Source organism: Urocampus carinirostris, chromosome 4 (assembly GCF_059441175.1).
Source record: "Urocampus carinirostris isolate Australia breed hairy pipefish chromosome 4, RoL_Ucar_1.0, whole genome shotgun sequence".
In the NCBI taxonomy this organism is placed as follows: domain Eukaryota; kingdom Metazoa; phylum Chordata; class Actinopteri; order Syngnathiformes; family Syngnathidae; genus Urocampus; species Urocampus carinirostris.
In genome coordinates, this window is record NC_142352.1 from 5,620,381 (window position 1) to 5,632,590 (window position 12,210).

Below are 12,210 nucleotides of genomic sequence, written 5' to 3' on the forward strand. Positions count from 1 at the left end.
TAGATTGAATGTAAAGAGATACATTTACAAGAGATCATATTGTGTTTTTTTAACGTTTACAATGAATTCAACATATTTTTCTTTAAACTGAATTTTAACCAACATCATCCTTTATTTATATATATATATATGAGAAAATAGAAATAATAACAATAACAAGTATAAAAACGGGTACAATTTACCTGCAAATAAATGAGTCACACACAACACGTGGTAAGCTCCTCTGCTGGCTTTCAACACTATAAGGGGAATTAGCATTTTAACACAACATGCAACTTCCAGCAAAACTAACATAAATGGCGACAGAACAAAACGAAAATAAATCCAAACGGCTTGACAACATCAGTCACATTACTGTGCATGTTGAGAGATTTGTCAGCTGTGGTTTTAATGTTTAAAATTAACTTTTTTGCGGAGCACCAAAAGATCGTGCCTTACCATTAGCAGCAAGCTGTAGACTGCCAACGGCATCCGCCTTCCGGTCAAAAGCCAAACCAAACCTTACCCCATACCAGCAGGTGGCACTGTTAGACCCATCATTGCAGGACACTTACACAAAAACTATACAACGTATTTCAGCAGGAATTTCAACGAAACAAATGTTATTATTACACCCGTTACACATGAATTTATGTATATTTTTTGGTCAACCTTACTTCAATTTTGTCGTTCCGACTTGTACCTTGAACATTTGAAGAGTTGATAACTAGATAGAAAGCAGGGGTTCTTTGAGTCTGAGGTGAATATTTGTCTCCACAATCAATGTTACAAAAGCAGCTTTCATAGTTTTTGCTGGACACTGACAATGAATCGATCAAACAAGGAAACTCAATAGCCCTCAGAGCTTTGTAAATGCTGAGGAGCCACTACTAAACTCCTCATCTTTTTTTACCTCTCCTCTTTCTACCCTCCACATCTGTCAGATAAGACAGTGACCGATACTTGAAATACGGGACCATAGATCAGGGCGGTACTCACGTCATGGCCTGATAGATGGACTCCACGCCGTATCTCATGGCAAACTCGTCCACTATCTCCTGGGAAACGTCATCGTAGTAGACCTTCCACGCTTCTTCACCTTTCACCTGCGGGATCTTCACCACGCCGTTGTTTTTACCCTCGGTCAGGTAGTGGAATAGGTTCTGCGGGTGGTAAAGGAGTAAAGGATGGGTGGCAGTGATGGATAGAGGCATCACTCAGCTTTTGATTGTGAAGAAGAGATCCAAGCATGCTTTTCGGAAATGTTCTCACAATGTTGCTTGAGAGCAAATGCTTGGAATCATCTGCAAATATTTGAGTACCGTATTTTCCGCACTATAAGCCGCACCGGGTTATAGGGCGCACCCCCGAAAAATAGTTTTTAGTCCTATATTTTCCATACATAAGGCGCACCGGATTATAAGGCGCTACAATGGGAATGTAGTTCAGTCAAACTTATTACCCCCTTAACATTCCGAAAGCTTGCAAAGAAGAAAATACGTGTCTCAGACATGTACGGAAACAGTGTCTGTACGATGACACCAATCACTCGAATGCATCGTTCCAAATATCATTCGGAATGTTAAAGTCTTGGGATTCAAGAAATGCCAAACATTTCTTAGTTTCCATTTTATTTTTTGCTGGCAACTGTGTGGACAGCAAAGTAAGAATTTGATTGTGCAGGAAAACGGGGCTCTTTACTGTGCATATGAGAATAAACACTTTGAATTGAATTTAGTTTAAAAATAGACTTATAACAGATACATCAAGATCGTTCTGAAACAAGATACCGGGAAAATATAAAGCCGCATAGCTCACTTAAGTTCTCTTGCAGCCATCACGTTCAATGATGATACGTAACCATGGTCTTCTTACAACCGTGAGTGTAGTAAATCCAGGGAAGTAAAATATTTACAAATACAGAATAGTAAAAAAAAAATTCTCTATGCCGTAGTGCAACCCAACGTGTGATTCACATTCCTCTTTTTCGGCCAATTGCAGGCTTTGTTTCGCCCCTTTAGCCTATGCGAGCCTGTAAATGATAAAAAGGATCCGCCCCCTTACCTCCGAAAAACTTTGATTTTAATGTAATTAATTTTGTGCAGGCTTGGGGAGTAACGGAATACATGTAACGGCAAAAATGATGTTGGCAAGCTGTTTGGATTGATTTTCACTTTGTTTCTGTCGCATTTTATGTTAGTTTTGCCGGAGATCAAAGAGATCAAAGCCAGGAGAGAAAGCTTACCACGTGTTGTGAGTCATCATCTTATTCATATTTAGTTTATTTGTCTTTTATTAGCATATTTGGTATTGGAGTAATCCAAAAGTAATTAAAAGTAATCAAGTTAAAGTGATCCTACCCAACCCTGGTGATAAATATGCAAAAACACAGAAATCAAGAGTATTATTTTTTTTTCATGGCATTTTATATCTTTCATGTGATTGGGCAGTGTCAGCTGCAAACAAACAATGTGAATAAGCATTAAACCACTACATTGCCCTCTTTCACAAATTCAACATTGTTTACTGCTATGAACTTATTCTGAACTCAATTGTATTCATAATTCATTTAATTCATTTAATTTAATTCAATTTAATTCATGTAGGGTGCTGTGTACTTGGCTTGGAAAGGGATGGGCGACGGCAGGCTGTACTTGCCTAAGACACAAAACAGGAAATGGTGCCACTACAACCCTAGTGGTTCCGGGATGCACCCACCCACCACAACAAGCTACTCAAAAGAATACATTCAATTAAAAGCAGATTAGTCCTGTAATAATATCAGTGTTCTCGTTTGCCCGTGCTAGACGCAACTTTTTCGACACAAAATTGTCATTATTACCCGATTACTTTTTTGTAACAAAGGTTTACCGCACTCCAAACTTTTCGTCAGGCAGATCCGCCATTGTTGTTTTGGTCTCGCGGTTCGAGTTTTGGTCTGCACGCCGATCTCGCCAAACGAGATCTCGTTGTTTCGAGATAACGTGATTGTTGTGGTGGTTGTCGTCGAGCGAAGGTTAAGTATGCCTCCGAAAAAAACAGTTAGTATTAGGTGAAAATCGACACAAAATTGGTCATTTATTTAGGGTCAGTAATAAGTCGAAACATTATGCAGAAAATAGGGCAGCACGGCGGCGCAGTGGTTAGCGCTTGTGCGGCACAGTTCATGTCATGGGAACCTGTCGTGGGTTCAAATCCAGCTCCAGACTTTCTGTGCGGAGTTTGTATGTTCTCTCCGTGCTTGCGTGGGTTTCCTCTGGGCACTCCGGTTTCCTCCCACATTCCAAAAACATGCATTTCAGGTGAATTGGCCGGTCCAAATTGTCCCTAGGTGTGAATGAGCGAATGAGTTGTCTGTCCCTGTGTGCCCTGCGATTGGCTGGCAACCAGTTCAGGGTGTCCCCTGCCCACTGCCCGAAGATGGCTGGGATGGGCCCTAGCCCCCCCCCCCCCGCGCGACCCTATGAGGATAAGCGGTACGGCTAATGAGATGAGATTATGCAGAAAATGATAACAACCGCGATAATTCCGGCACGAAAAAATGGCGGAAAAATTCTTCGGATTATCGCCGAGGCAAGGAAAACCACGAAATAAAATAAACAAAAGAAAATTAGCAAGAAATGGACTTTTCTGCCAAAATGGACTAAATTATATTCCTGGTTACGCTATGAGGAGGGTGATAATGGATTGGACCTTGAGAAGGCATCTCAACTGTGGCGGGACAGCAAACCACGAAGAATATATGAACTGAAAAATCTGAAGTGATAACTGCTTTGTATTACCAATTAACTGTGATGATTAAAACTGAATGAATATATAGATTACTATAATTATTTCAGCAATATTATTTTGTATAATGTACAATATTGTTGTGAACTGAAAACATTTGAAGTGATAACTGATTTGTATTACCAATAAACTGTGATGATTAAAACTGAATGAATATATAGATTTATATTATATTTTTGTCGCCGATTTACAATTTCAACCGCGATAAGACTCAATTTTGGGGACCCATAGATCTCTATTGGGACCCATAGATTTTTGAACATGCGAGTCCCCGGGACCCATCACTTTTCACAGGTAAAATGAACAGTGCATAAAAAGCCATAAAGCATATTCAATAATTTGAGATTACCTCGTGTAAACAGGTGTACTGTCCATGAGGTGGCACCACATTTTCCTCCCCCTTCATCTCCACGCTAATTTTGAGTCTTATGGCACCGGATACAGCAGACTTGTCAGTCCTCTTATCTGTAAAACAAAAAAATAGGTCCTAAGTATTTATTAACAATGACTTTCTGATGAAGGCAGCACGGCGGCACAGTGGTTAGGTCACGGGTTCAAATCCAGCTACCGACTTACCTGTGCGGAGTTTGCATGTTCTCCGGTTTCCTCCCACATTCCACAAACATGCATGTCAGGTTAATTGGCCGGTCAAAATTGTCCCTGGGTGTGAATGAGCAAGCACATTGTCTGGCCTATGGAATCTTTTACAGCATGATAAATCAGCATTAGAAGGCAGGAGTGGCTTTGATTAGATTTGTGTCCACATATTGAGGAAGCCCAACTTCCTTGTGTGTCTTCCTGTATCCGGCGAATGAGAGTTATGTTGGCGGTCCCATATGGCGAGTAGGGGTGGTGAAGCAGTGTGGTGAGAGTCGCGAGAGATGGCCTAATTGTATAAAGCGGTTAACTCTTCAACGGATTTTATTTACTTCACAAAAAGATGACCAAGTCCTATCGTCTTCGTCTGGTCATGGAGGGCTGACGTTTTGTAGTTTTCCGCAGGAACACTGTGCAGTTGCCGGAGGAGTTCATGCATCAGTTCAGTTTTCTTACCATTATGCGAATTGTCCCGAGGTGTGAATGAGCGAGCGAGTTGTCTGTCCCTGTGTGCCCTGCGATTGGCTGGCAACCAGTTCAGGGTGTCCCCTGCCCACTGCCCGGAGATGGCTGGAATGGGCTCCTGCACCCCCCTGACCCTACTGAGGATAAGCGGTGCAGATAATGGATGGATGGAAGGATGGATTTTCTGATGAAGCAACATGGCGGCTGGGTGGTTAGCGCGGCAGCCCCATGGTGTGGCAGTTCAGGGTTCAAGTCGAGCTACTGCAACCTCCCAGTGCAGAGTTTGCATTTTCTCCCCGTACCTGTGTGGGTTTCTTCCGGGCACTCCGGTTTCTTCCCACCAAAAACATGCAGGTCAGGTTAATTGGCAGGTCTAAATTGTTCCTAGGTGTGAATGAGCGAGTGAATTGTCCGTCTCTTTGTGCCCTGTAACTGCCCACTGCCCGAAGATGGCTGGGATTGTCACAGACCAGGAACGGAGACGGGACCCAATTGCATTCGTTTTATTCAGTTTTTATTAAGAAGGTGAACAGGACTTGCATCCACGATCCGATAATTGTCGGTCACGAGTAGCAGAAAGCAACAATGCGGAAGTGGGACTTCCGTGTTGAGCGAAGGTAGTCGTTGACAGCGAGAAAACAGGTCGATGGCCAGGATGGGGGAGCAAAACAGAAACGGGTCCAGAAAAGAGGTCGGCAACAGTTATCGTACAGGAAACAGGGCAGGATAAAGTCGGAGAGCACAAAAGCTTGCCTAGCTTGGAGCATAGTTTCGCAGACGATCTGACGGGTTCTCTTCGGAAGACAGGAGTTTAAAAAGAGTCCAACAGCCAATCAGGTCACGTGGCTGTTGGCGCCAACAGGGCAGCCATAGGTGCTCCGAATCAGTAATCATGACAGGGATGGGCTCCACCACCCCCGCGACCTTATTGAGGATAAGCAGTACAGATAATGGATGGACACACTTAAAACAGAAACCCACCCTCGATAAGTTGACACATAAATCCCCTTCGACACACAACCGACGGATCCGGGAAATATTGCAAAATGTCAAGCCTGATAAGATCAGTCTCCGTTAAAGGTTCAGTTCAGGCCTTCTTGCTACCTAGCAACCCTTTTTTTATCACACTAGACACCCTGCAGTTTGATATAGATGATCATTAGCTCTGCCACCCTTCCTTTATTATTATCATTTATTTTATTATTGTGAACATACATATGATCTTTATTATACTGATTGATCAATCCTGTTCTTAATTATTAATTCTAGATGTTGTGTTATTACTATATTTGTCACGGTTGCCATGGTGTCCAATTGGACCCGCCCGTGTGGCGCCAGCTGCAGCTTGTTGACGGATTGGCTCCCTGTTAGTATTTAAACTCTGTCCTGTGAGTCCCCTTTTGTCGGTCCGTCTGCAAATCTCTGTTTTTACACGGCAGGCCCTTTTTTTGGCTGTCCCAATTTTAGCTCCTGTTTGTCTCCCGCTACGATCTGTTTTGATCTCGACCATGTCTGTTCTCCCGTCCCGAATTACGAGCTGTTTCGATCTCGACCACGTCTGTTCTCCTGTCCCGAATAACGATCCGTTTTTGATCTTGACCACATCTACTCTCCTCTCCTGGCTTTTGACTTGTTTCCGATCCCGACCACGTTTTTATTCTCTGTCCTGGTTCCTGACCCGTTTTTTTCTGTTACCAACACCTTCATCGCTTCCGTGTTCAGAGCGACCTGCTTCCCGCGTCCAGCAATCCCCGGATCGTGGGTTCAACCCCGTCCCTTTCTTCTAATAAAACTTGGGTCCTGTTTCCGTTCTGGTCCGTTCTGGTCCTGACAATATATTTATCTACCCATTTTCTTTTTTATTTACTTAATCAGTCATATTCGCCTAACGCGTGAAACGTCCCTGGTTCGAGACTGGCTGGAGAGGGATTGGCGCCACTAAGCTGTACTTACCCAAGACACACCACCGGAAATGTTGCACTCCCGACCCTAGTGGTTAACGGATCCAACCAACCAACCAACTATCTTAATGAGTATTTCCGTTTTTTGGATGGTGTAGAGGCAGCACGGCGGCGCAGTGGTTAGGCATGTGTGGCACAGTTCTGAGGTTATGAGATCGAACCTCCTGTGTGGAGTTTGCATGATCTCCCCGTGCTTGCGGGGGTTTCCTCCCACATTCCAAAAACATGCATGTTAGGTTAATTGGCTGGTCCAAATTGTCCCTAGTATGAATGAGCGAGCGAATTGTCTGTCCTTGTGTGCCCTGTGATTGGCCGGCAAGCAGTTCAGGGAGTCCCCTGCCCACTGCCCGAAGATAGCTGGGATGGGCTCCAGCACCCCCCACGACCCTATTGGGGATAAGCGGTGCAGATAATGGATGGTTGAATGGCTGAATGTGTTGTTTATGTACACATTGTTTTTCAGTGGAGACCCCTATGTTTAATAACTGTTTAATATAAGTCCACTGTCTCCCTCAACTTTCTGAAATACCGGTAAAAAGAAAATGTAAATAAAACTATTTGGAAATAAACAACAACATTTTATAGTAAACATTCAAAACCTACATACAAAGACATACTATAAGTTAGAAGTGAATCATTCAGGACAGATCCCCGAGTCTTACATTACAATAAAGTAACTGTCCTCCATAGTGGAAATGTGTCCTTGAATGCATCATAACAAGATGACTTATAGAACAGTGCCCATAAATCAAGCAAAGTCTATGAATCATATTATCGAAATGCATGGCGACAATGTCAAGCATCATTGATTGGATGACGTCATGCGCTGTAAAACGTCAAAAGCGGTTTACTCTGAAAAAGTGAATGATAAACCAGAAACATGTTCACATTAATCATGTCAGAGGTGTTGGGTTATATCTATGACATATGTGTATTACTTCAGTGCATGATATTGTTGTTTCAGTCTCAATTTGTTATGTAATTCATAGAGCCAATTGTTAAGGTTTGATATACCTCCGACCACCAGAGGGCCCCAACTGGGGTTTTAACTGGGCACAGGTGTGTGATAATGACAGTTATACAGAATACTTTAAACAGAAAGTAAACATCACGCGTGTGGTGGAGAAAAGTCATGTTGACATCATTTCGGGAAAGTTCTTGGCAGACAATTAAGTTTCCTTAAAAGGGCATGGGACCTGCAAGGACTCTCGGAGCAAACTGAGGCGAAAACATTTCCTAATAAGGGTACGACAACATCTTCCTTGCGAGAAAAACAAATTCCAAAGGTGATACGTAAGGACCGGGCCGCCTCTTGGGTTGTACTCAATTGAAGCTATAAAAGCGTTGTTATGTCTAAAGTTCTCTGAGTTCGTTGGGACGATGCAATAAAGAACCTCCCTCTCACGACAGCCTCCGTGCATTTATTGAAAACGTATGAGAAGACTTAATCGATTCTCGAACCTGCATTTTCTCCAACACGCGTTATCAGGTCATTGTGTAATTTTCACTTCCACCGCCATGCCAAGATTGATTGTGTTTGTTTCTTTGTTACTTTGTTCCATGTATTTTCCAGTTTTTGTTTCTGATAAGAACATTTTCTTGTTTGTCAGCTACTTGGTACCTTCTTTTTTTAATGAATACTGTCCTTGTTTTGAGCACCCCTTCTTCCAGTTCCACCCACCCCCACATGGGCCCATCATTCTTCAAAATCCTTAACACCAATAATCATAAATGTGTTACCTTGAAAATGTCAGAGTTCATACGAGTGCTTGGGATCTTTTAAAATGATTGGATTTTAGTGTCGTGTTTTCTAGGATAAAACAGTGTATGAATTTTGGGTGAAGTGCCTGTAAATTCTTGAAATTGTTGCCATGTTTCTAAACAATCCAGCTTAAAAAATGAGGACGGCAATGCTCTCGGTTGGCTTGGATTATTCATTCTTCCCTCATGAATAACGGCAGCTGACATTAGTTTGATGGTGTTGTCCCATGACGCAGCATTGCCCCCTACAGGACAGGCGCATGCTACAATTAAACAGGGCACTATGGAATGTGTATTAGTGCAAGGATTGCGTATTAAATATTGACATGTATTATGGGCCATGCAAGAATAAGCTAGCATTTCCTAGTGGTAAATAGTAGTGGGAAGAATTTCCTGAAAATGTAAGCTATGTAGTACAGCCATTTTTACTTAACACCTATATAGGGATGGATTTTTTTCTTGAAAGTATTTTCCCAAGTATTGCTTGAATCCACACATAAATTAGTGATTTACTCTATCAGAACCAGACAGGAGGAGGACCCAGATGCGTATCATTTCTCACACAAGCTTTGTTTCACGGGAATGGGGCAGTCATGCACGTTAACACAAATGCCAATGATTCAGCGATCGCTGGGCGGAAGAAGTAAGACAAAAGTCTGGCGTGGATCAACAGGAAGCCAGAGGCCGAGAGATTGATACCATTTACACCAGCAGGTACCGGACCGATGGGGTTGATACCAGACAGGACGGGACAGACAGGATCTTTCCTTCTACAGTGCACGTCCAAGCGTCTTCATTTTCAAACTTTTTTTATAATAAACCTCATTCATGTCGAGCAACTCACAACAAAATGTTAATTAACAATATATAGGATGTAACGAAACACATGTACAATCGTTGGTTGTTGGGGTTGACCATCGATTTGATGACGACCATCTTCTTTTATTTGTGAGTCTGCTGATGTTTGAACAGTCCGATCCTCGATTGTGGTCGGAGACTCAGGTAAAAGAGGATACCTGCGCAATGATGGTTTTTAAAATGGCGTAAGGGGTGCGCTTTCCCCAATGCCACTATCTTGATTGTAAAGAAGATGGTTCCAGTGGCAAGGGAGACCCTAGACGACCGGCATCTTTCTACAACTGCAGGCGGCTGCCGGGATCCAGGTCTGTAGGAAACCGCCTCAAAGCGTGCCGCCACCAGCTTTTGGGATCACTCTTAGTCCGGACCTGTTCGGCTTGGGTAACCCTACCAGGAGTACGAGACTCCCGCCGACATAGCTCTAGGGGTCATGGAGACGCGCAAAGTGCCCCACCACGATAAGGTGGTGATCCGTCGGGACACACATGTACAATATAACATGTTAAACTACATAAAAACTACCTCACACGTATGTAAATGGTACTCACGTACATGCTGTCTGCACTATGTTTGTTCACTGACACCGCACAAAAAAAAACCTGAAAACTCGTGCCAACACTACCTCATACGAATATAATGTTACTCATGTCTTGTTCTTGCACATGTCGACTGCACTACGTTTAATGCTCAAATTGCACAATGTCTGACCATTTCCTGTTTCATGCTGACTATTTTTGCACTATGATGACTTTGCACCAAATGCAATATTGCACAACCGTTACGATACCAACGTTATCACGACAACCCTGTATGTAACATCCCACATGCCGACATTTCTTGTGTAAATACCATGTAAATTATAACTATAGCCTTATCCCCCTTGTCTTATAACATTATCTTCTCTGTTCCTTTATCTTCTTGCTCATACCTCACTATGAATGTGTAAAACTGGAGTGTCATGCCCAATTTCGTTGTCACAATATGTTAGCCCATTTGTAACAATGACAATAAAGGTATATTCTATTCTATATTCTATTCTATTCTATTCTAAATAAACACGTTTGAAAAGGGAAAATACGATAGTCTGTAAGGGCATTGAGCCGTGGAGGTTAACAGGTAAGGAAGACGCACCGAAGAGGCTTTAAAAGGAATCCAGCCGAAGGGGTGAACACCTACCTCTTTAAAAACCCTCTTAAACATTCATCACAGGTATTTAAAGAGACTCTAAACCACAGCCCCCCTAGCTATTAGCACAAATTGTTTCCTTTTTGCAAAAACAATACTCAAGCAGCAGTCGGCCCTCTTATTTAGCCGCCATTTAATCCGGGAGAGGGCGGAAACAGCGCGGAACAAGAACCACAAGGCCCGCGGGTTTTTCCGTCCTCGAGATGTATCGATGGCCTCCAATGGAACACACTTGATCTGACCATAAATTTACCCCGCTATCTTTGAGGATAATGGTTATTGGACGGGGAGCGGATCTAATGGTTACGCTGCGGCTACGCTGGTAATGCGATTTCGTGAAGGAGGCCGGGCAGAGGAGATCTATTTGCTTGGAGAGAAACAACTTTGTGGCCTGATGACAAGAGCTGATAACCGGGAGAGGAATTTCAAGGGACAAACTATAGGTTTAGTTTTCCACACATTTAACATACTTATAAACTTGACTTGACTTGAGATCAGTGTTCCCTCTAAGCGCACAAGAAAATCTAGCCAGCGCACAAAAAACGAGGGCTCAAAATTACTAATTAAAAAGCGACTTAAGTCAAAGTTACAGTGCATGAAGGTAAAAACACATGGGTTCCCCTGACGTTGTGTCCTAAATGCGATATTTTGAAGTCGAGTCGAAGTAGAACGAAGTTGAGTAAAGTTAGTAGAGTTTGTCGGGAACTGGCTTCTTTGGCCCGGCTCACTAAAAGGAACCGGCTCTTTCGGGTCCTAAACGGCTCTTCGGGTTGTTTTTGCTTCTTTAATCCCAACATTACCAAATATTATGTAAACTTATGCGCAAAATGACTTAAAAGGAAGGGGGGAATAGAACAAAAAAGAAAAAAATACCAAAATGAAAAAGTAGTGAAAAGCTGGGAAAAAAAAATCAAAAGGAAGAGAAAAAAGAAGGAAAAATTCAGAAAAAAGCCAGAAAAAAAGAAAAGAAACAAACAAAGGAAAAAAAAAGTAAATAGAGAACACAAAGAAAAAAGTAACAGCTAGGACAATATAAACAGTAAGATTTTTTTTAAGGAATTAAAAAAAAAAGGTAAAAAAAAAGACGGAAAAAAGAAGAAAAAGTTTGTGTTGCATTCAAATAATTTCCAATGATATCAAGATAATCTTGTTGGCAACATTGTACTTCCACTAAAAAATGCGATTAAGTATAGTTCTGTATCTTACAACCGACTAAATAAGCCCCAAAAATGTTAGTATTAAGCGACAAAAGATATGAGAAAAAAAAAGAAATGCAAATCTTGTAAAATAATTGTAAAATCAAATGAAGTTTGTAGGTCCTGCAACCTTTGCGATCGTACATGAGTCAATTCATTCAAAAGTGAAAACTAACTTAGCATTGCCGAAAACTCAGCTAAATGTAACTTGATGTTAACTTTTGGACATGTCTGTTAATGATTTAGTTGCCACCCTTGGGATTGCCGTTGCTCACTGTTGATTCAAGCGTTGCTCACCGACTTTGTGTGAACGCTCAGACCCGTGCAAAATTAGATTCGGCAGAGTAGCTTAGCAGGCTCCATTGCGTGCTAAACACCAAAGTTTAGCAGTCAGACAAGAAAATGTGCTGTCCACAAAC

General features: G+C 42.2%; 1 protein-coding gene across 1 annotated transcript in view; it reads right to left on the minus strand.

The window, feature by feature from the left end:
- The window catches only part of unc13c (unc-13 homolog C (C. elegans)), a 296,369-nt gene that overhangs the window by 177,543 nt on the left and 106,616 nt on the right, over positions 1–12,210 (minus strand). Inside the window, exons 12-13 of the mRNA XM_088333511.1 lie at positions 4,118–4,233; positions 979–1,142 (exon numbers count right to left, since the gene is read on the minus strand). Coding sequence (XP_088189637.1) covers positions 979–1,142; positions 4,118–4,233 — 280 coding nt within the window. The remainder of the gene's footprint in view (positions 1–978; positions 1,143–4,117; positions 4,234–12,210) is intronic.